Source organism: Eschrichtius robustus, chromosome 4 (assembly GCF_028021215.1).
Source record: "Eschrichtius robustus isolate mEscRob2 chromosome 4, mEscRob2.pri, whole genome shotgun sequence".
Classification (NCBI taxonomy): domain Eukaryota; kingdom Metazoa; phylum Chordata; class Mammalia; order Artiodactyla; family Eschrichtiidae; genus Eschrichtius; species Eschrichtius robustus.
In genome coordinates, this window is record NC_090827.1 from 119,236,253 (window position 1) to 119,262,207 (window position 25,955).

Here is a 25,955-nt window from a genome sequence, read left to right on the forward strand (position 1 = left end):
GAGAATCAAGTGTCTGTAAATAAATGCTGACTTTTTTACCTTTGTTGTGCTTTTTGTACTTTATGATCTATCAAAAATTATTACATATGAGCGTCTCCATTTTTTACTTTTAGCTTGACCATCATATACCTGCTTTACTGAATACCTTAATTAAATAATAAAATTGTAAACTGATAATATCTTCTGATTTTCTTCCTACTCTCTTAGTTAATGTGGTATATTTACCCAAAACTATGCTTTTCATACCATTCCTCTCTTTAGGAAATGTTTTCCTAAAGACAAATTAGAATACATTATTTTCAAATATTATATACTTACTGAGTTTAGGGAGAACTGGATGGCTAACAATGACATCATCAAATGAAAATAAATAATAAAACTTCTAAGAAATCCTTCTATATTATCAACAATTATTAACCTACCTCACCATTTATCTAAGTTCTTTTCTATAATACATATTTGCCAATAAACTTTGTTCTCATTTTTCTCATATCATTTGAATCTAGGCATACCTACATTCCACAGTTTAGCTGATTTTCTAATTGGAGGCTAGGAAATGAACTAGTAACTGCTTTTGGTATATGCCAGTTTTCTAACCATGGTTTAATTATTTTTTCTTCTTTTATTACCATACATTAAAGCCATAACTAACAATTATGATACCGATATCATGTATTACTATATATGTTAATATTCTTATTAAACCCATTAGTATTAAAAAATTAACTACTTATATGTTAAGATCTCAGTAATAATCCCAAACTCTTGATATCAACCTTTTAGAAGGGTGGAAGGTGAGGCACTTCTTCAAAAGATCTATCACATTTTCAGGAAGCTCCTGGTAAATAGAGAGAGAAAAGAATTATTTTAAACAATCCATTTAAAAATTTATATTACTTAAATGTTTGCTACTTTACAATGTTTTGACTTTTTTTGAAAGTCTTTATTTGGACTTTAAACAAATTCCTACTAGTTTGTCACTCTGTGAAAAAGCAGATATCTAAACAGAAATAAACATAGCTTTAAAATAGTTTGCTATTGAATCCCAAGTATGAAGAATAAATAAATTTTCAATAACAGATTAACGACAAACCTTTATAATGTCCAGACAACCATGCTCTTCAGCCAGAACTATTATAGTGTCATCTATGCAGTCTATAAAACAGAAAAATTATATGAATTAAAGCTGCTTTTCTAACTTAGACTAACTGGGAATTGAACTCTAATAAATTTTTAAAAATTGTGTAATGCAGTTTTAGAACTTGGAATATTAAAAAGCTTGAGACTTTTTCAACTTTCCTTACATGCTTTGATAAAAATAAAGACTTCAAACACTAAGTATTAATTGTATCATAGATACTGAAAGATAGCATCTTAAATAGTGAGTTAAAGCAGTAATTCAAGGAGGTAAAGATTCTCTCCTTCTCTCTTTCCCCCTCTCTCTCAATATGTATATACACATATTACTATTTAAAAAGGCTTTAGTATATTTTTACGATTATAAGACTAATTTATTTTTATTAAATACAATTTGGAGAATGTACACACGTTTCTCTGGGACTTAAAGTATAAGTTCTACAAACGTATGGACAGGAAGGGGGGAAAGCAGCAGAGGGTGGGGGTGGTGGTGTGATGAATTGGGAGATTGGGATCGACATGTATACACTGATGGGTATTAAATGGATGACTAAAAAGAACCTGCTGTATAAAAAAATAAATAAAATTCAAAAAAAAAAGTATAAGTTCTAGTCTGTAGACAACATTTATAGTTCTCTAAGACTCCTTAATAGCTATATTATCAATCTTTGATATTAAAGTGGTAAATATTATAAAATTTTATGCAATTTTATTTATAATTCATTATTATTTAATATTTACTAATATTATTCTATACAAATCCTTATTTGTAGACCTTATTAACCTGTACACCAATCTGTCACTCTTTTACACAAAGTGCTCTATCACGTTTTTCTCTCCTTTTTTACCATATGTGCTTAAGTTATTCCATTCTAAAGTGGATTACACAAATTTTTATAAATGTGAATGACAAATATTTGGATTATATACATGTAAAATATATGAGCTTGTAATAAGGAAAAATAAACATTCTTCCTCAGTCATTATTCACACACAATTCACCAAGTAGAAAGCTCAAAAGTTACAATACATTGCCTGAAGGTACCTGTGACAGAGAAGTACAGTTTTATAATCTCATATTTTGATTTCACAAGTTAGTTTACTTGGCTAGATCATGCTAAGATTATATCCATGTACATTATAATTCCTTAGTGAATGAGGAAAGCTGTCCTATAATACTTCAAAGGCACTTCTTAAACTGTCCTGTTAATGCTTACCACTGATCATTAGAAAATTAAAGAAAGTGAGGATATTTCAGTGTATCCACTATTTTGAAGAACACATTCTCAATATGCATAATTACTGTCACTAAAGATTATATTTATAGTTGAAAGATAATCAATTGTGAGACACTTACCCAGTGTAAGCAAAAATTTTAGTCTTTCAGAAATATCCAAACTCTGAAATAGTTTTCTTCCCTAAATAAAATGAGAAAAGAAATTCTTGTTAACATTTACATCATTCTTCCCCGGGAGGTCTTTTTTTTCAGTGCTGAAAATGATTTTATCAGTTACCTCTATTTCTCTTCAAAGGTTTTATTAGATTTTTTGAGTTGGCTCCACTAAAGAAAAATCATTGGTGATGTAACATTTTTTTAAATGTTGCATAATATTTAACACTTTAGCATTTCATATATCTAAGGATCATTACATTTTAGTTTGATCTCAAGCATTCTTCATTTCTGAGACCCACATTTACCTGGTTGTCTAGAGGAACTCCAGGAGTCTTATTTGATTAAAAGACCAAGATGCCATATTACCCTTTCATCAACCCAATTAATTCTTACTTATATAGCACGATCCAGGTAGTCTGTTATCTCCATTAAGAAACATTCCATGACACTCCTTCCTCTTCCCAAAGTGACTTAAGACAACCATTTTTGTGTTCCCATAGCACCTGGTATATTTCTTTATCTTAAGACACATACATTGTATTTTAGTTGTTTCCTTATTAGTTGGCTTCAGGGGGCTCCTTGGAATGGAGTCTTGAATCAAACACTTACAACTTTAATGATCATGTGTTGAGCAACTACTGAGTGCCAAGTTGGACTTTCTACCACCAATTATATAACTTGGGCAAATTACTTAACCACCTTAAGCCTCACTTTTCTCATTTATAAACTGGAATATTAACTATACATGCCACACAGGGTGCAGTGAAGGTTATATGATGTATAAAAAAGTGCTTAGCATTTTCTGAATAAAGAAAATACTTCATAAATGTTGGCTATTATTATGTTTCTCTTATTATTAACAAATTAAACTTATATGATCATTTAAATAGACTTAGAAGGAAAAGGCTTAAGAAGATAGATTGGTCTTTATGTAGAGAAAAAGAGACTCTGATTTTGTTTTTTTAATAGAGAGGAAAGAAATCTCTTAAAGACTTATGAAATTAGAACTACAGGTGGAGAGATCATTGAAAACAATTTGCCATTCCTCTCTCTCTTCTCAATCCCTTACACTACTATCAACATTAATCTTCTAGACCTAAATGTAAGGCCAGATACTATAAAACTCGTAGAGGAAAACACAGGCAGAACACTCTGACATAAATCGAAGCAAGATCCTCTTTTGATCCACCTCCTAGAGTAATGAAAATAAAAACAAAAATAAACAAATGGGACCTAATTAAACTTAAATGCTTTTGCACAGCAAAGGAAACCATAAACAAAACAAAAAGACAACCCACAGAATGGGAGAAAATATTTGCAAATGAAGCAACTGACAAGGGATTAATCTCCAAAATATACAAACAGCTCATGCAGCTCAATAACAAAAAAAAAACAACCCAATCAAAATAATGGGCAGAAGATCTAAACAGACATTTCTCCAAAGAAGACATACAGATGGCCAAAAAGCACATGAAAAGATGTTCAACATCACTAATTATTAGAGAAATACAAATCAAAACTACAATGAGGGAGCACCTCACACTAGTTAGAATGGTCACCATCAAAAAAATCTACAAACAATAAATGCTGGAGAGGGTGTGGAGAAAAAGGAACCCTTCTACACTGTTGGTGGGAATATAAATTGGTACAGCTTCTATGGAGAACAGTATGGAGGTTCCTTAAAAAACTAAACTTAGAGCTACCATATGATCCAGCAATCCTACTTCTGGGCATATACTCTGAGAAAACCATAATTCAAAAAGATACATGCACCCCAATGTTCATTTGCAGCACTATTTACAATAGCCAGGACATGGAAGCAACCTAAATGTCCATTGACAGAGGAATGAATAAAGAAGATGTGGTACATATACACAATGGAATATCAGTCAGCCATAAAACAGAACGAAATAATGACATTTGCAGCAACATGGATGGACCTAGAGATTGTCCTACTGAGTGACGTAAGTCAGACAGAGAAGGACAAATATCGTATGATATTGCTTATAAGTGGAATCTAAACAAATAGTACAAATGAACTTATCTACAAAACAGAAATAGAGTCACGGATGTAGAAAACAATCTTAGGGTTACCAGGGGGAAAGGGATAAATTGGGAGACTGGGATTGACATATACACACTACTATATATAAAATAGATAACTAATAAGGACCTACTGTATAGCACAGGGAACTCTACACAATACTCTGTAATGACCTAAAAAGGGAAAAGAATCTAAAAAAGAGTTGATATACGTATAACTGATTCACTTTGCTGTACACCTGAAACTAACACAACATTGTAAATCAACTATACTCCAAAAAAAAGTTTTAAAAAAGAACCACATTAAAAAATTGATTTCAGTTTACTTAAAAACTTTAAATGGTCCTCCATACCTTACATAACTAAATATAAATCCCTCAATACAGCATTCAAAGTCTCCTAGGATATGGCTCCAATATAACTTTTCAGTTTAAATGCTTACTCTTTATCTATCCTGTGATGAAAACACATACACACACACACACGAAGCAGTTAAATTTGATTACTTGCAATACAGTGAACACACTCTGCTATTTAGATTCATGTTATTTCTCTACTAGTAATTTTTTCTTCGTGTCTATCAAAATTCTGTATAGTCATCCCTCACTATCCAAGGGGGGCTGGTTCCAGGACCTACTTGGATACCAAAATCCACTGATGCTCAAGTCCTTTATTTAAAGTGGCACAGTATTTGCATATAACCTACACACATCCTCCCTTATACTTTAAATCATTTCTAGATTACTTATAATACCTAATACAATGCAAATGCTATGTAAATAGTTATAAATACTATGTAAACAGTGCTGTTGCACGGCAAATTTAAGTTTTGCTTTTTGGAACTTTCAGGAATTTTTTTTCAAATATTTTCAATCCATGGTTGGTTGAATCCGTAGATGCAGAATCCACAGATACAGAGGGCCAACTATATCCTTTGTTTAATTCTTACTCCCAAATGTTAGTTTTGTGACTTAAAGAATTCAAAATTCAAAATCCTTTCTCTCAGCACTTTGATGGCACTGTCCCACTGTTGTCTTGCATTCACACTGCTAAGCAGTTTAATGCCAATCTAATTGTTATTCTTTGTAGGTAATATGTCTTTTCTCTGGCACATTTTAAGATTTTCTCAACACTGATAAAGACATCAGAGCTTAGTAAAGGCAGCTTAGCATGTTGGTTAAGGGTACATAAAGCTTTGGACACAGATTGATGGACACAAATCTGCTGAATTAGTTACTACTATGGTGTAGTAACAGGTTGTTTAACCTCTCTGTACCTCAATTTCCTAATCTGTAAAGTAAAGGTAGTAATTAGATAAACTTTATAAGACTGGCAAGAGTACGGATTGAGATAATAGATGTAAATACATTAGAAAAGTACCTGGCTCTTATGAAGCGCTCAATAAATGTTATCCACTATTTCATCATTAGTCATCTCCTAAAAGTTTAGTATAAGATTTCTAGCTATTTGTTGTTGTTGCTGTTGTTTGTATGTTGTGATTTTTTTTCTTTTGCCTTGCAAGGTAATTAGTATGTTCTTTCAAATTGAGAACTTTACTCTCTACTTTTGATACTACTATAAGATATTAGAACATCTGAATCTATCTTCTAGGTCTTTTAAAATTCATTTATACTTTCAATCTTTTTATCCCTTTGTGTCATATCCTGGGAGATTAACTCAGTGTTCAGTGTGTCCAGTTTCCTACGATCCAGTTCACGTTTTTTTTTTTCTTAAAACTCTTAGCTGGTTCTTGCTTTTTTTCAGTAAATGTTCTTGATTCCTAGTTTCTGTAATTGTTTCATAAATTGAATTGTTTCCTTTGTCTCTTAAAGAACATGTACATTTATTATAAAGTCCTTTCTATTTGTAATAGAATGTAAACTCTATTCATTGTTCCTTTTTAATAGTAGAGGCCTACTTTAGATGCTTGGTGTTTCTTAGATATGTACTCATTTTTTAATACAGAATTCTCCTATACACGTTTTGGACTATGGAAACTTCTGGGTGACAGAGCAGCTGTACTGACTTCCTGGTAATATGGCAAGATCTTCCTAGCAAAGTGCTAGAGCTTTTTGTCTATTTCCTTAAAATTTCTAACCTGCCAAAAGTTCCCCTTGTTAATTGTTGGTGTGTTATCAATTTATATCTTAATACTTTGTATCAAATCTAAAGGTTTGATGAGGTAGAAGAAGATTTAATCCATCTTAAAACTGGACTCTAAACTTTAAGCACCACTTAAAATGTCATGAAGCACCTATCATGGAATTAATATTTCCTTTCTTGGAATTCACACAGCTCTCTGTGTTTATCTTCAAAGTTTATGAATTTGCATTAATTTATAAGCTCTTTGACAATGCACCTGAATCACAGTTTATCCCTATTGCATTGCGATACACACTGTAAAGGCTCATCAACATTTGTTGAATTGAATTATTCATATGAGACATACCTAGATCATTAGTAAAGAGTTTAAATATAAATGATGGTAATAAAAAGGAAAAGCTACATACTTCACATTTACACTTATGTATACTTCACATTCCAATAAAATTCTTCATTAAGGCTATGATTTTAAACAAAAATGAGATTTACTATCACTTCATACCAATGAAAAGAAAGATGGTCTAGACAAAGGATAGCAAAGAATCAGAAAATCTGGCATTCTCCCTTAGAAAAAGTAGTGCCAATGTGTAAGCTACCATGTTATTGTGAATATTTAAATATTAATAATAAAAGCTACCATTTATGGACTGTTTGCAAAGCAACACCCTATACTAAGTACTTTATATACGTTATTTCATTTAGTTTTTCCAACAGCTTTACAATATAGATACTATTATTATTTATGGAAGTAGAACCAAAGCCTTAAGAAGTTAGGTTAGTTACCCTAAGTCATACAACTATATTTTGCTGCATTAGATTTCAAACCCAGTTCTCTCTGACTACAAAAGGCTGTCTCTTAACTATTATGCTTTACTACCTCCACTGTTAAATTAGTTCTCAAAACACACAAAATGAAGAAAATAATGTCATCCTAATTCTTAGATATGGTAAAGATCAATGAGTTAATACTTCCAAAATACTTTAAAAATCTCTTGGAAGAGAGAGACCTTCAAGGTAGCGGAGGAGTAAGACATGGAGATCACCTTCCTCTCCACAAATACATCAGAAATACATCTACATGTGGAACAACTCCTACAGAACACCTACTGAACGCTGGCAAAAGACCTCAGACTTCCCAAAAGGCAAGAAACTCCCCACGTACCTGGGTAGGGCAAAAGAAAAAAGAAAAAACATAGACAAAAGAATAGGGACAGGACCTGCACCTCTGGGAGGGAGCTGTGAAGGAGGAAAAGTTTCCACACACTAGGAAGACCCTACACTGGCAGAGACAGGGGTGGCGGGGGGGAAAGCTTTGGAGCCACGGAGGAGAGTGCAGCAACAGGAGTGCAGAGGGCAAAGCAGAGAGACTCCCGCACAGAGGATCGGTGCCGACAAGCACTCACCAGCCTGAGAGGCTTGTCCGCTCACCCGGGACAGGTGGGGGCTGGGAGCTGAGGCTCAGGTTTCAGAGGTCAGACCCCCAGGAAAGGACTGGGGTTGGCTGCGTGAACACAGCCTGAAGGGGGCTGGTGCGCCACAGCTAGCCGGGAGGGAGTCCAGGAAAAAGTCAGGACCTGCCTAAGAGGCAAGAGACCATTGTTTCGGGGTGCAGGAGGAGAGGGGATTCAGAGCACCACCTAAACTAGCTCCAGAGACGGGTGCAAGCCGCAGCTATCAGTGCGAACACCAGAGATGGGCATGAAACGTTAAGCCTGTGTGTGAGCACAGGTCGCTAGCCACACCTCCCCTCCCGGGATCCTGTGCAGCCCACCACTGCCAGGGTCCCGTGATCCCGGGACAACTTCCCTGGGAGAACACATAGCATACCTCAGGCTGTTGCAACATCACGCCAGCCTCTGCCGTCTAACGCTCGCCCTGCATTCCTTACCCCTCCTTCCCCTGGCCTGAGCAAGCCAGAGCCCCCTAATCAGCCGCTCCTTTAACCCTGCCCTGTCTGAGCAAAGAACAGACGCCCTCAGGCAACCTACATGCAGAGGCGGGGCCAAATCCAAAGCTGAAACCCAGGAGCTGTGAACAAAGAAGAGAAAGGGAAATCTCTCCCAGCAGCCTCAGGAGCAGCAGATTAAATCTCCACAATCAACTTGATGTACCCTTCATCTGTGGAATACCTGAATAGACAACGAATCAACCCAAAATTGAGGCGGTGGACTTTGGGAGCAATGATATATATATTTTTTTCCTTTTTCTCTTTTTGTTGAGTGTGTATGTGTATGCTTCTTTGTGTGATTTTGTCTGTATAGCTTTGCTTTTACCGTTTGTCCTACGGTTTTGTCTGTCCGTTTTTTTTGTTGTTGTTGTTGTTTTTAGTATAGTTTTTAACACTTCTTATCACTGGTGGATTTGTATTTTGGTTTGGTTGCTCTCTTCTTTCTTTTTTTTTTCCTTTTTAAAATTACTTATTAATTTTTTTACTTTTAAGAATTTTTAATTTTAATTATTGTATTTTATTTTATTTTATTCTTTCTTTCATTCTTTCTTGTTTTCTCCCTTTACTTCTGAGCCGTGTGGCTGACAGGGTCTTGGTGCTCCGGCCGGGTGTCAGGCCTATGCCTCTGAGGTGGGAAAGCCGAGTGCAGGATACTGATCCACCAGAGACCTACTGGCTCCACATAATATCAAACGGCAAAAGCTCTCCCAGAGATCTCCATCTCAATGCTAAGACCCAGCTCCACTCAAGGACCAGCAACTACAGTGCTGGACACCCTATGCAAAACAACTAGCAAGACAGAAAAAGAACCCCACCCATTATCAGAGAGGCTGCCTAAAATCGTAAGGTCACAGACACACCAAAACACAACACCAGACGTGGTCCTGCCCACAAGAAAGACAAGATCCACCCTCATCCACCAGAACACAGGCACTAGTCCCCTCCACCAAGATGCCTACACGACCCACTAAACCAACCTTAGCCACTGGGAGCAGACACCAAAAACAATGGGAACTATGAACCTGCAGCCTGAGAAAAGGAGACCCCCAAACACAGTAAGTTAAGCAAAATGAGAAGACAGAGAAACACACTGCAGATGAAGGAGCAAGGTAAAAACCCACCACACCAAACAAATGAAGAGGAAATAGGCAGGCTACCTGAAAAAGAATTCAGAGTAATGATAGTAAAGTGGATGCAAATGTTGGAAATAGAATGGAGAAAATACAAGAAACGTTTAACAAGGATTTAGAAGAACTAAAGAGCAAACAAACAATGATGAAGGACACAATAAATGAAATTTAAAATTCTCTAGAAGGAATCAATAGCAGAATAACTAAGGCAGAAGAATGGATAAGTGACCTAGTAGATAAAAGAGTGCAAGTAACTACTGCTGAGGAGAATAAAGAAAAAAGAATGAAAAGAATTGAGGAGAGTCTCAGAGACCTCTGGGACAACATTAAACACACCAATATTAGAATTATAGGGGTCCCAGGAGAAGAAGAGAAACAGAAAAGGACTGAGAAAATACTTGAAGAGATTATAGTTGAAAACTTCCCTAATATGGGAAATGAAATAGTTAATCAAGTCCAGGAAGCGCAGAGAGTCCCATACAGGAAAAATCCAAGGAGAAACACGCCAATACACATATCAATCAAACTATCAAAAATTAAATACAAAGAAAAAATATTAAAAGCAGCAAGGGAAAAACAACAAATAACATACAAGGAAATCCCCATTAAGGTTAACAGCTGATCTTTCAGCAGAAACTCTGCAAGCCAGAAGGGAGTGGCAAGACATATTTAAAGTGATGAAAGGGAAAAACCTACAACCAAGATTACTCTACCCAGCAAGGATCTAATTCAGATTCAACGGAGAAATTAAAACCTTTGCAGACAAGCAAAAGCTAAGAGAATCCAGCACCACCAAACCAGCTCTACAACAAATGCTAAAGGAACTTCTCTGGGCAGGAAACACAAGAGAAGGAAAAGACCTACAGTAACAAACCCAAAACAATTATGAAAATGGTAATAGGAACATACATATCGATAATTACCTCAAATGTAAATGGATTAAATGCTCCAACCAAAAGACACAGACTGGATGAATGGATACAAAAACAAGACCCGTGCATATGCTGTCTACAAGACACCCACTTCAGACCTAGGGACACATACAGACTGAAAGTGAGGGGATGGAAAGAGATATTCCATGCAAATGGAAATGAACAGAAAGCTGAAGTAGCAATTCTTGTATCAGACAAAATAGACTTTAAAACAAAGAATGTTACAAGAGACAAAGAAGGACACTACATAATGATCAAGGGATCAACCCAAGAAGAAGATATAACAATTGTAAATATTTATGCACCCAACATAGGAGCACCTCAATACGTAAGGCAAATGGTAACAGCCATAAATGGGAAAATTCACAGTAACACAATCATAGTAGGGGACTTTAACACCCCACTTTCACCAGTGGGCAGATCATTCAAAATGAAAATAAATATGGAAACACAAGCTTTAAATGATACATTAAACAAGATGGACTTAATTGATATTTATAGGACATTCCATCCAAAAACAACAGAATACACTTTCTTCTCGAGTGTTCATGGAACATTCTCCAGCATACATCATATCTTGGGTCACAAATCAAGCCTTGGTAAATTTAAGAAAATTGAAAGCGTCTTTTCTGACCACAACACTATGAGACTAGACATCAATTACAGGAAAAAATATGTAGAAAATACAAACACATGGAGGCTAAACAATACACTACTAAATGACCAAGAGATCACTGAAGAAATCAACGAGGAAATCAAAAAATACCTAGAAACAAATGACAGTGAAAACACGACGACCCAAAACCTATGGCATGCAACAAAAGCAATTCTAAGAGGGAAGTTTATAGCAATACAATCCTACCTCAAGAAACATATCATATAAACAACCTAACCTTATACCTAAAGCAATTAGAGAAAGAAGAACAAAAAAACCCCAAAGTTAGCAGAAGGAAAGAAATCATAAAGATCAGATCAGAAATAAATGAAAAAGAAATGAAGGAAATGATAGCAAAGATCAATAAAACTAAAAGCTGGTTCTTCTAGAATATAAACAAAATTGATAAACCATTAGCCAGACTCATCAAGAAAAAGAGGGAGAAGACTCAAATCAATAGAATTAGAAATGAAAAAGGAGAAGTTACAACGAACACTGCAGAAATACAAAGGATCATGAGAGATTACTACAAGCAACTCTATGCCAATAAAATGGACAACATGGAAGAAATGGACACATTCTTAGAAAAGCACAACCTTCCAAGACTGAACCAGGAAGAAATAGAAAATATAAACAGACCAATCAGAAGCACTGAAATTGAGAATGTGATTACAAATCTTCCAACAAACAAAAGCCCAGGACCAGATGGCTTCACAGGTGAATTCTATCAAACATTTAGAGAAGAGCTAACACCCATCCTTCTCAAACTCTTCCAAAAAATTGCAGAGGAAGGAGCACTCCCACACTCATTCTACGAGGCCACCATCACCATGATACCAAAACCAGACAAAAATGTCACAAAGAAAACTACAGGCCAATATCACTGATGAACACAGATGCAAAAATCCTCAACAAAATACTAGCAAACAGAATCCAGCAGCAAATTAAAAGGATCATGCACCATGACCAAGTGGGGTTTTTCCCAGGAATGCAAGGATTCTTCAATATATGCAAATCAATCAATGTGATACACCATATTAACAAATTGAAGGAGAGAAACCATATGATCAACTCAATAGATGCAGAAAAAGCTTTTGACAAAATTCAATACCCATTTATGATAAAAACCCTCCAGAAAGTAGGCATAGAGGGAACTTTCCTCAACATAATGAAGGCCATATATGACAAACCCACAGCCAACATTGTCCTCAACGGTGAAAAACTGAAACCATTTCCTCTAAGATCAGGAACAAGACAAGGTTGCCCACTCTCACCACTATTATTCAACATTGTTTTGGAAGTTTTATCCACAGCAATCAGAGAAGAAAAAGAAATAAAAAGAATCCAAATTGGAAAAGAAGAAGTAAAACTGTCACTGTTTGCAGGTGACATGATACTATACACAGAGAATCCTAAAGACTCTACCAGAAAACTGCTAGAGCTAATCAATGAATTTGGTAAAGTAGTAGGATACAAAATTAATGCAGAGAAATCCCTTGCATTCCTATACACTAATGATGAAAAATCTGAAAGAGAAATTAAGAAACACTCCCATTTACCATTGCAACAAAAGAACAAAATACCTAGGAATAAACCTACCTAAGGAGACAAAAGACCTGTATGCAGAAAACTATAAGACACTGATGAAAGAAATTAAAGATGATACAAACAAATGGAGAGATATATCATGTTCTTGGATTGGAAGAATCAACATTGTGAAAATGACTGTACTACCCAAAGCAATCTACAGATTCAATGCAATCCCTATGAAACTACCACTGGCATTTTTCACAGAACTAGAACAAAAAATTGCACAATTTGTATGGAAACACAAAAGACCCCGAATAGCAAAGCAATCTTGAGAAAGGAAAACAGAGCTGGAGGAATCAGGCTCCCTGACTTCAGACCTTACTACAAAGTTACAGTAATCAAGACAGTATGGTAGGGCTTCCCTGGTGGCGCAGTGGTTGAGAGTCTGCCTGCCAATGCAGGGGACACGGGTTCGAGCCCTGGTCTGGGAAGATCCCACATGCCACGGAGCAACTGGGCCCGTGAGCCACAATTGCTGAGCCTGCGCATCTGGAGCCTGTGCTCCGCAACAAGAGAGGCCGCGATGGTGAGAGGCCCGCGCACCGCGATGAGGAGTGGTCCCCACTTGCCGCAACTGGAGAAAGCCCTCGCACAGAAACGAAGACTCAACACAGTCATAAATAAATAAATAAATAAATAAAAGAACGTGAATTTCTAAAAAAAAAAAAAGAAAAAAAAAGAAAAAAAAAAAGTTAAAAAAAAAAAAAAAGACAGTATGGTACTGGCACAAAAACAGAAATATAGATCAATGGAACAGGATAGAAAGCCCAGAGATAAACCCACGCACATATGGTCATGTTATTTTAGATAAAGCAGGCAAGAATATACAATGGAGAAAAGACAGCCTCTTCAATAAGTGGTGCTGGGAAAACTGGACAGCTACATGTCAAACAATGAAGTTAGAACACTCCCTAAAACCATACACAAAAATAAACTCAAAATAGATTAAAGACCTAAATGTAAGGCCAGACACTATAAAACTCTTAGAGGAAAACATAGGCACAACACTCTATGACATAAATCACAGCAAGATCCTTTTTGATCCACCTCCTAGAGAAATGGAAATAAAAACAAAAATAAACAAATGGGACCTAATGAAACTTAAAAGCTTTTGCACAGCAAAGGAAACCATAAACAAGACAAAAAGACAACCCTCAGAATGGGAGAAAATATTTGCAAATGAAGCAACTGACAAAGGATTAATCTCCAAAATATACAAGCAGCTCATGCAGCTCAATATCAAAAAAACAAACAACCCAATCCAAAAACGGGCAGAAGACCTAAATAGACATTTCTCCAAAGAAGATATACAGATTGCCAACAAACACATGAAAGGATGCTCAACATCACTAATCATTAGAGAAATGCAAATCAACATTACAATGAGGTATCACCTCACACCAGTCAGAATGGCCATCATCAAAAAATCTACAAACAATAAATGCTGGAGAGGGTGTGGAGAAAAGGGAACCCTCTTGCACTGTTGGTGGGAATGTAAATTGATACAGCCACTATGGAGAACAGTATGGAGGTTCGTTAAAAAACTAAAAATAGAACTACCATACAATCCAGCCATCCCACTACTGGGCATATTCCCTGAGAAAACCATAACTCAAAAAGAGTCGTGTGCCACAATGTTCACTGCAGCTCTATTTACAATAGCCAGGACATGGAAGCAACCGAAGTGTCCATCGACAGATGAATGGATAAAGAAGACGTGGCACATATATACAATGGCATATTACTGAGCCATAAAACAAAATGAAATTGAGTTATTTGTAGTGAGGTGGATGGACCTAGAGTCTGTCATACAGAGTGAAGTAAGTCAGAAAGAGAAAAAGAAATACTGTATGCTCACACATACATATGCAATCTGAAAAGAAAAAAAAAAATGGTTATGAAGAACCTAGGGGCAGGACAGGAACAAAGATGCAGATGTAGAGAATGGACTTGAGGATACGGGGAGGGGGAAGGGTAAGCTGGGACAATGTGAGAGAGTGGCATGGACGTATATACACTACCAAACGTAAAATAGCTAGTGGGAAGCAGCCACATAGCTCAGGGAGATCAGCTGGGTGCTTTGTGACCACCTAGAGGGGTGGGATAGGGAGGGTGGGAGGGAGCCGCAAGAGGGAGGAGATATGGGGATGTACGTATATGTATAGCTGATTCACTTTGTTATAAAGCAGAATCTAACACACCATTGTAAAGCAGTTATACTCCAATAAAGATGTTAAAAAAAAATCTCTTGGAAGACAGAACAACAGATGAATAATAAAAATGTGTGCCTCTAAAGACCTTATTGTCCATGTAGACAAACATGACAAATGCTAAAATAGAAAAGGAGAGAAAAGAAGACGGGAACTAACCCTGGCAGGTATTTGGAGGGAGGATCGACAAAATATTAGTTGTCTCTCCAAGTCCATCCTGATCTTCTTTCTCAATATTTAGGCATTTCTATTCTGCTGAACCTACATGTGGCCACATGAGTAAAGTGCCACTAGTGAAAAGAACAGAGTTGATATCTCCAACTTTTACATCATCTTTTTAAAGACAGTTACCATGAATTCACTCCTCTCCTTTCCTTATGGCTAAAAAAGAGTATAAAGAGAGCATCTTTGGAAATCAGGTGGTGAGAATCGTGGCGCCATTTCTGATAGCCTAAGTTTTTGCATGATGTCGTGGAATAGAGCCCACCCTAACTTTCTGTGGACCGTTACATGAGGGAGAAAAACATCTGTGTTCTTTAAGCTACTGCAGTTTTAATTCCTTTGTTTTTAATAGCTGTATAGTCTTTATTACCCTAATAAATATAGAGGACATTTCGGGAAGGACTCATAAAAAGCCAACTCAGTTACAAAGTGAGTCTTATAGGAGACAGAATAAGAGAGGAGAAGGGATTTAAGGAAGAAAGAATACCACAGAAGGGAGAGAGAGCATGAACATACCAAAGAGTGTAAGCAGTTTTAGTGTAATGTTTCTAAATATGCTTAATTTTTTACACTTAGTACAGTGTAAATTTTTAATACTTCATAAAAGCACCAATATTTCTAGATATACCAAAATAATATACAAATAAATTGTCAAACAGGATTTTTTAAGAAGTCAAATTGAGATTTTTTCCCGTTATCTAGTCAATTTGCAAAGCAAAAACATGCTACTGATATTACTAAATAGGCTTCGTATCCAAAAATACTTTTCTAAGAAACACACAATTTATTTTTATGAGTTTACTATTTCTTTATACATACCACACAAAGCTCAAATAAAATGATTCCAAGAGACCAGACATCTGATTTGGGGCCAGAAGGCAGTGGTTTCTCACTTGGAACATGATCATTGGTTTTGAAAATTCCTTGTGCAATTACCTCAGGTGCCAAGTATGATGGATACCTAAAATGGTATATTTTAGAAATGAATAATTACTATGAGCTAGAAAGGGGGAAAGAAGTATGTAGTGGTATAATTTTACTATCAGTACAGTACAACCTATGTAAAAGCTCAATGCAATTAAACGAACAACTCTTTCTAGGAAGAATTCTAAACTAACCATAATACAGGCTTTTATGTCTAGGAATCAAGAGCAAATACATGAGTCTCAAATAATTTAAAACCTATCGTGTCTCTGCAATATTAGCTCCTTTCTTTGCTTTCCTCTGTGTTAACACATTGCCTTCTTGCAGCCTTCCAGGTTTCCAGGCGTTTTTCCTTCTTCCTTACTGCCTACCTTCTCTTTATACTTAACTCTTATTTAAAGCATGTATTATCTTTGAAAATAGTATTTATTCTTTTGAATAGTAGCAATGTCAAAATCTGTAAAAATATATAAATTAAAAGGTAAGAGTCTCTCCCATCTCTGTACTCCAGTCACCCACACATATGTATGTATAAATAAACTTGATCACCCATCATCATTGCCCCATAGGGAAGCATACTATATGCACTATTCTGTACCCTTTTTCACTCAAAATATATTTTAGAGATCATTCTTAAAAAAAAGTATAGATTTGCCTCATTCTTTTTGAAAACTGCCAATAATTTCATTGTATTGATGCATTTAATTTACTTGATGCAACCCTGAAGAAGGATATGTTGGAAGTTCCACTCTTTTGCTATTACAAACAATGCTGACATGGATATATTACAAATATTCCCTTTCCCATGAATGTGTATGTGTAGATGAAAGACAAATTCCTAGACATGGCACTACAAAGTCATAAGGTAGATGCATTTTAAATTCTGATACATGTTGCCAAGTTGACCTTTCAGGTTATGGCAAGTTATATTCTCATAAGCAATATATGAGTGCCTATTTCCCCTTACCTTCACCAACACAAGTTTTTTGAAAATTGCTTTAGTAAATACAAAAGACAGAATATTAAATGAATAAGGTATAAAGAATAAAGTTTAAAAGAACACCCATGTACCTATCAAGAAGTTTAAGTAAAGAATATGAAATTATCACTAAAGGTCCCTCTCTGCTTCTCCCTAATTATAGCTCCCTGGTATCCCCCAAAAGGAACAGACAACTGGAATTTTTGTGTTTATAATCTTCTTCCATTTCTTTATAGCTTTACCATATGTTTGCAACCCTAAAACGTATATTGTTTAGTCAAGCATATTTCTGAATTTTATAGTATTGGAATTATGCTGATGGTATTCCTTTGTGATTTGCTTTTTTAATCAACGTTATTTAAAAGAGCAATGCATATTGTTGCATGTAGATTTAAATCATTAATTTTTACTTCTATTTTATGAATATATCATAATTTATTCATTCTAATGTCAATGGGCATTTAAGTTATTTCCTGTCTTTTATATTATAAACAATGTTGCTAGAAATACTATGTGTACATCTGCAAAAGTTTCCCCAAGGGTATAAACCTAGGATTGAATTTCTAGGCCATAAGACATGTGCACTTTCAACTTTATAATATCATGCCAAATGTTTTTTGAAAGGGATTGTATCAATTTATACTCCCACGAGCAGTGCACAACAGATCCTATTGCTTTCTTCTCCAACACTTGTTAGACAGCAGTGACAGACTTTCTAATGTCTGGCCATCTGGTGGGTGGGACCTACACACCGTTGTAGTTTTAATTTGTATTTCCTTGATAACTAAAGAGGCTGAGGCACATTTTCATACACATAAATTTGTACTATGACGTCATTTTACCCTAAGGTGATCATATTGATCTTCTAAATGAATGTGTGAAATCTCTGGAGACAAGTGAAGTCTAGTAGAAAAGCAATGAACTTAATATTATAATACCTGTATTCTAACTTCAATCCTATCACATATTCTATATATGATTTGGGTTTCTTAATCTATAAAATAGGAATAATAATGCCTACCTCACAAAACTGTTATAAATATTAGTGAATACATAAAGAAATTTTATAAAAATGAAAAATCTGACACATATGCAATGTTTTAGTTTTGTCATCACTAGCATGATACATTCAGAAGGTAAACTGTTCATTTTTAATCCTGATTTCCAGCACATCTAACCCCAAAATAACAGCATGGGTAGTGAAAAGTCAAGCAATACTACGGGTAAATTGTTATATCTAAAACTTCTGATTGGTGATCTCTGGAAGTATAGAGGTGACTTTTGCTCCCAAAATTCTAATTTCCTTTCTATCAAGGACTTGTTAAGTTAATTAATAAAAATAATAAAACTTAAGATTTTTTAATGTAGATTATCTCCTTCAACAAGTGTCTCTTCTTTAGCATAGCATTTTAACACTCTTACTGGAACTCTGCCGTGAGTATGACTGGTGAGATAAATGTAAGTGGCTTTCACCATCTGTCTGATGCTTTAACAAGGTATTAAGCTACCGGCCAAATAAAATGAATGTCCAATTTCTAACTCTTTACAATATTTTGAAATAGATGTTAACATTTTACTTTGCTGTTCTTTAATATTTGTCTTTTGAATCAACTGCAAGCTTCTTCTGGTGTAAATATTTTCTTTCATGACTTAGCTGTTTGATCACTTTATTTTTCCTGGCTAATGTTTCACATTTTGCTCTTTGATACTTTCTGGTCAGACCTTTTGGGTCAAAGACTTCAAAGTAAGCCAAACCAAACGGCACATGAGACCAATTCTATCCAAGCATTTTAAATTCAAACACAACTCTTCAAAATCCTTGATGTGCTTTAAGAAAAATCACTTCCTTTCTTCTATTCATCATTATAACCTAAAGAACCTTTAAGTAAAAGGCAAAAAATTAAAGTAATTTTTGTTTGTATTGTTTTTGGAGTTCTCTCTCATACAAATTTAGACAAAATGAAGAAGCACATTCACTACAGCTGCCTAAAAGCTATTTTAAAAGGCAATTATTACATATGATGAAGATACCAGAGCTTTATTATGAGTTTAATTTTATTATTTCAAAAGGTTTTTTTTAAAACAAATAGAGCGTAGGCTATTTTTACAAAATATTGTTTTTGTGCTTGTGAAAACAATTGTTTGTTGCCTACAACCACAAGTTTTGGTATGTAAAACTATAAGACTATGAAATTATGCACATTAATAAGTAGGCCATCAAACAGAAAATTTCCCATTAAATAATGAGCTTCTTGAAGAATGGGAACCTATCTTATCCATGTTTGTATATCCAGCAGCCATAATTAAAGGTATTTGATAAATATTTTCTTAATAAATAAAGGAAGGAATGACTAAACAATTTATTTTAAGATTAATAGCTATGGCCAAGCTAATGAAAATTTTAAGTGACAAAACTATAAGCTAACTTACAAAGATAAAAGGTAATTTATAAATGAGATCTTTTTTTAAAAACATCTAATTAAGTTTTTAGGCAATGTTTTCCTGCAGAAACATATTCCATGACTCCAAACCATAATTCCCAATAATGGAGTGACAGAACTGACTTTAGGAAGCCCAAAGAGCAAAACACAAATGGATACTATTAAACAGAATCTCACAGCAATTAAGAAATATGCTTAAGGTCTCTAGAAAATTGTATTGTATCATTTTAATTTGCTGGTTTTGATAATTATTTTGTGGTTATGTAAGAAAATTCCTTACTTTAGGAAATACAAACTGAAGTATTGAGGGGTAAAAGGCCATTATATACACTAATAATTCTTAAATAATTCAGAAAAAAAATTATATTATACACAAATACACATACATGTGTAAGATAAAAGAAAGAGAGAAAACAAATGTAGTGAAATGTTAACATTTGGGGAGTCTGAGTTAAGGCTATACAGGAAATTTTTGTACTATTTTGTAACTTCTATGTATCTAAAATAATGTCAAAATTAAACACTTATAAAAGAATTATATTATTAACATGTTTAAAAAGCAACCAAACAATAAATATAATACAAACATCTATATCAAAGCATTCAATTGAGTCCAGGATGAAATAAACTTTCATTCCTTTTTTGGAGGCTAACATAAATCTGGAATTCCATATCAGAACCTCTCCAAACTTAAACACAGACTTTCAGTTAGAGAATCCACCCCATTACCTCTGATAGCTACAGTGACCCGACTTGAAGCTTAATGTACAATTACATCTTAAAGAACAGGGAATTAAACTTAGAAATATTAGAAGATAATATGAGAGTGATTTTTCTGTCTTTTGAGGAACATACATTATCATTAAGTGAGAATCTTGTCAGCCTTCTTGCCTTAAATTTACCTAATTCCGAATGAAATAAAATTAATTTTAGTAAGCATTATAAGGTGAAGAAAGTCAATAATCTGCTAGCCTCACTACCAATTCAATGAAAGATCAACCTCAGGGACCTTTTGTATGCTGGGAAAAACTCATTGTCTACTCTTAGAAGTATATGCAAAATTAAGATATTTTTAACTTTAAAAAGGTAGTTTTATGTCAAAAATAATAAATTAACAAAATACACACTTCATTAAAGATTAGAAAGTTTAAGACGGAACTCAGAAAAAAATAATTCTTACCCAATTGGGAAATCAACATCATCACCATATGCTGTCATGTGATAAAGTCCAAATTTAGCCAATTTAACATGTCCCTACAATAATAAAGGAAGAAAAAAAATCATCATAAAATATTTTAATATCACTGACAGGGAAAATTATGATTATACATTTTATAAGTAAGGACACTATCACATAGTCAGATACATTAAGAAAATGTTATATTTTAATTTGCCATAACTTTATTAAAAACTATTTGTCAGTGTTTGAAGTCTGCTTTATATTCATTACAAACATATATATACACACACATATTTTTTATATATATATATCAAAATGACAAATAACATTTAAAACTTTTTGCTGCTTATATTTTCTGGGCTTCTCTAAATAGCAAAAATGTTCTTAGTTGTCTTGAATCCTCAATTAGAATATATTGTGGTAATTTTCACAGAAGAAAATTTTTTCAGGGAGTTGCAAGTCCATTCACAATGTTATAATTTAAACTTGACATGGACGTTTTTAACTTGAAAAGGTCAGTTCACAAATCAAGATATTAGTGAATCTGCTTGATTCCCAACAATTTTTTATACTGTTTGAGAATAAGCATAATTATCACAAAAGCAAGATTCTTAAAAGGCAAAACAAATTTTATAAATACCTTACGTTTTTCCCCTTTTAGATGTTTAAGACTTAAAAAAAACATAGTCAATTTAAAAGTTGTTTTCTTTTTCTCAAGAACTCTATTTCCCAGAATTACAAAACGTTTATATTTTAAAACAATTCAGACAGTTAGATACTCTACTACCGTAAGTATGAAATTAATGAGCACCATTTTATCTTTATTTTTAATATCATAGGGTATATACTGAAAGTCTGGAAGAAAGTCAGAGAAAAAGAATAATCCTACTAATACAAAAAATAATACCCCAGAGGGCTTCCCTGGTGGCGCAGTGGTTGAGAGTCTGCCTGCTGATGCAGGGGACACGGGTTCGAGCCCTGGTCTGGGAGGATCCCACATGCCGCGGAGCAACTGGGCCCGTGAGCCACAATTGCTGAGCCTGCGCGTCTGGAGCCTGTGCTCCACAACAGGAAAGGCCGCGATAGTGAGAGGCCCGCGCGCACCGCGATGAAGAGTGGCCCCCGCTTGCTGCAACTAGAGAAAGCCCTCGTGCAGAAACGAAGACCCAACACAGCCAAAAATAAATAAATAAATAAATAAATAAATAAATAAATAAATAAAAAGAAAGTCTTTCTTCTAAAAAAAAAAAAATACCCCAGAAAAAGTTTCCTCATAACTATTTTATACGCTTATGAAAAAGAATGAAATTATAATTATTCCTGAAAAAATACCACCTTGCTACCCATAATTCTCTTAGAGGTTGACTATCTTCTTAGAAATCCCCCATAAGATTTCCAAGTAGAGAATCAGCACTCCAATTAAAAAAAGAAGCTAGGTATGAACAGCTGGTAAACAAAGAGAATAAATGAGAAATAAAGTGAAAAGAGGAAGTAGGAAAGAAGAATACAGTGGAGAAAACACAATTCAGTTGTGCTATGAGAAAAATATTCTACGTAAATAGTCAGAGAATCTTTCTTAAGGTGAAAGCAAATTCAGAGAAGGAGTGGATTGGGAAGCCACAATGTGTATCTTTTAGAAAATGAATGGAAGGAAAAACAAAACATGAAGTTAGAAAATGGGTCTGGGGAAAAAAGAATAATGCATGTGAAAGACACACGGATTCATATAATTTAGAGATACTTTTTTTTTAAACAACCACAAGTATATTACATTTGTATAATCTTTTCATTATGAATACTCTTAAGACATATTCTAATTCTACAGTCCCTCTGATTAACTGAGTGGGCCTGATTTCAGTAGCTTCCAACATGAAATAAAAAGCAAATATTTAATATACTATTTGATGATTACCTTTCGATCCAAAAGGATATTATGAGGAGACAGTGCCCGGTGTACTATACCATGTTTGTTCATATACTGCAAGCCCTGAAGTATCTCAAATGCTATGCACAAAACCTTTGAATATCTACAAAGAAAACAAAAGAGTCACAGATCAATAGGACAATTACAAAGCAGATATAGAACCTGTTTTAAGAAATAAAATGAGGTTCAGTGATAAAATTCAAAGATATATATATATATATATCTATATCTATATATATATATATATATTTTTTTTTTTTTTGGCCACGTGCCTTGTGAGATTTTAGTTCCCCGACCAGGGACTGAACCCAGACACTCAGCAGTGAAAGTGTAGAGTCCTAACCACTGGACCACCAGGGAATTCCCCAAAGAGCTACATTTTTATTGTACCTCCTCTATTCAGAGAAAATAGACTCTACACATTTTCTAAACTACCTACTTCGACATATTTTTGATTTTCCGCTTACAACAGAATTGATCTGACAAAGAACGTACAGTTTTCTAAAGGCTACTCCAACTGAAGTATTATTCTTCCACGAAGAATATTGGTGGTATGCAAATGACCTTGACCTTCAGCAGGTTGGGCTTTGCCAAATTATCAGGACACTTTCAGATATATGGCAGAACTAAGTCAATGAAAACCACCTATCCTGCTCAAGACAAAACACCTATGTCCCTGAAAAATAGCTATATTTTACAGCAGATAGACATGAGCTTACCTTCCAGATCAATCCACAAAGCAACCTCCAGTAATTTATTAAACATTTCTTTCTTATCCTATTCTCTCTTAAGCCAACTTCCACAGGGATGCCCAGTTTCTTTGTCTTGCTCTCTCTTCCTCTCCCTCTCTCTCTCCTTTTTTTTTTTTTAAATAAAACATCATTCATATAGGAAGTTAGGAAGAATATACAGAAAAGTAGGGGAGAATAATTCAAACCCAATCCCCAAACCACTAATATTAACATTTGGGTATAGATCTCTTTCCTTCCCTTTTTTTTTTTTTTTACACTTTAAATCAGACTTTAAAAAACTAAATAAATATGAGGGTAACAACTAAATTAATTTTTTAAAAGGTATAAATAACAAGCTAATAATAGAGATACAATGAAATTATAAAAAAAATAGTCAACCTAAAAGCAGGGCAAATAAAAGGAAAAAAGAACAAAGAACAAATGGAACAATTAGAAAACAATTAACAGATTTTAATTCAGATATAGCAACCATTACATTAAATGTAACTGCTCCAAACTCACCAATTCAGACTTGATTATATTCAGGTTACAAGGAACCCACATTAAACAAAAAGTGTTAAGTTAAAAGATCACTGATTGTCATGGGCTTGGGTGGAGGGAATGGGTTGATACAAAGGAGTATGAGAAAATTTTCCATGATGGAATTGTTCTATTTTTAATTTTGATGATGGTTATAGGACTGAGTTGGTCAAACTGATTTAACTGCACACTAAAAAGGGTAAATTTTAAGGTATGTAAATTAATCGCAATAAACCTGACATAAAAAGTAGGCCGAATACAATTTTAAAAAAGAATAATTGCACTACAACTCCCTCCTCTAAATTAAAACCATAAGAAAGAACAAGAGATGAAAAGTTAAAATCTCTCTCTCTCCTCATCCTAGTCTGACTTTCCAGAAGTAACCATCTTTAGCAGTTTGTGTTTTCAACTCTTCTGGTGGTTAGACTTTTACATAATTATAATTAACTCTTCACTATGCAAGATGATATAATTAACAAACTTCCCCATTTTCCTTTTCTAACTCCTGATTTTTTTAAATTAATTAGTTTATTTACTTATTTTTGGCTGTGTTGGGTCTTCGTTGCTGTGCGCGGGCTTTCTCTAGTTGCGGTGAGTGGGGGCTACTCTTCGTTGCAGTGCGCAGTCTTCTCATTGCGGTGCCTTCTCTTGTTGCAGAGCACAGGCTCTAGGCGCGTGGGCTTCAGTAGTTGTGCATGCAGGCTCAGTAGTTGTGGCTCGCGGGCTCTAGAGTGCAGGCTCAGTAATTGTGGCTCACGGGCTTAGTTGCTCCGCGGCATGTGGCATCATCCTGGACCAGGGCTGGAACCCTTGTCCCCTGCATTGGCAGGTGGATTCTTAACCACTGTGCCACCAAGGAAGTCTCTTTTTTTTTTATTGTTTATATTATTTTACATTATCAAATTTTATAAGACAGATAAAAGATACCTTTGCTCCTTTCTCGAAGGCTAAACAAATAAACAAGTAAATATATAACGTGATAATATAGTGATTAAGTGCTAAGGAGAAAAAGTAGAGAAGAGAAGAGAGAATGTGGGTTGCTATTTTATATATACACTGTGATCAAGGAAGGCTTCACTGAGGTGACATTTGTGCCGAAATCTAAAGGAAATGAAAAAGACATGCAGCTCCCTGGGAAATGTGTGATTCAGGCAGAGGGCACAGTAAGCAAGTCTTAACTGGAAGAATGCACAGCAGTTCAAAAAGAGAAAAACAAACAAAAAAAACCCACCAAAAAATGCAATGAAGCTACTGTGTATGCAGCAGAATGAGCAAAGGGTGAGGCTGGGAGGAGATGAAGGCAGAGAGGTAGCAAGTCAGAGGGCTAGATCATGTGAGGCCATTTAGGCCTTGGCTTTTACTTTGAGACAAATGGGAAGTGTTTTGGTACACTGCTGTACTACGTATAGTAAAAATATACCATGGAACTAAGCAGAGAAAGAAATAAAAACCTAAGCCACTTAACCCCTAGCTCTCCAGAGAAAATATCTCAGTCATCAGGATTTAATGGATACTATAATTTTATAATTATAACTCTATTCATGAAGGTTATCATCAGCTACTATCATTTTTTATACCTCATATGATTCTTTTTGTGTTTCTTTTGTATTTAGCTAGAATATAGCCATGAGAAAATTTTTCATAAGGGTGGCATGAGTAGATATTTTAAAGCATAGCATGTCTTAAAATGTCTTACTGTCTCTAAACTTAGAATTTCTCCATTGTCTTCAAGTGTTCTTTATTAATGGTGAGAAATCTAATATCAGTCTGATTCTAATTTTGTTATAGATACCATGCTATTCCTCTGTGGAAGCTTTCAGGATTCTTTTATACTTTATTCTTAGACTTATAAAAAATTTAGCCCAATATGTCT

At 34.7% G+C, this 25,955-nt stretch overlaps 1 protein-coding gene across 3 annotated transcripts in view; it reads right to left on the reverse strand.

The window, feature by feature from the left end:
* Positions 1-25,955, reverse strand: part of TBCK (TBC1 domain containing kinase) — a 243,424-nt gene that overhangs the window by 172,492 nt on the left and 44,977 nt on the right. For all 3 annotated transcript variants that reach the window (XM_068543272.1, XM_068543270.1, XM_068543271.1), the window contains exons 4-9: positions 22,800-22,914; positions 20,888-20,961; positions 16,183-16,324; positions 2,495-2,555; positions 1,094-1,155; positions 777-838 (exon numbers count right to left, since the gene is read on the reverse strand). In XM_068543272.1, the coding sequence (XP_068399373.1) occupies positions 777-838; positions 1,094-1,155; positions 2,495-2,555; positions 16,183-16,324; positions 20,888-20,961; positions 22,800-22,914 (516 nt within the window). The remainder of the gene's footprint in view (positions 1-776; positions 839-1,093; positions 1,156-2,494; positions 2,556-16,182; positions 16,325-20,887; positions 20,962-22,799; positions 22,915-25,955) is intronic.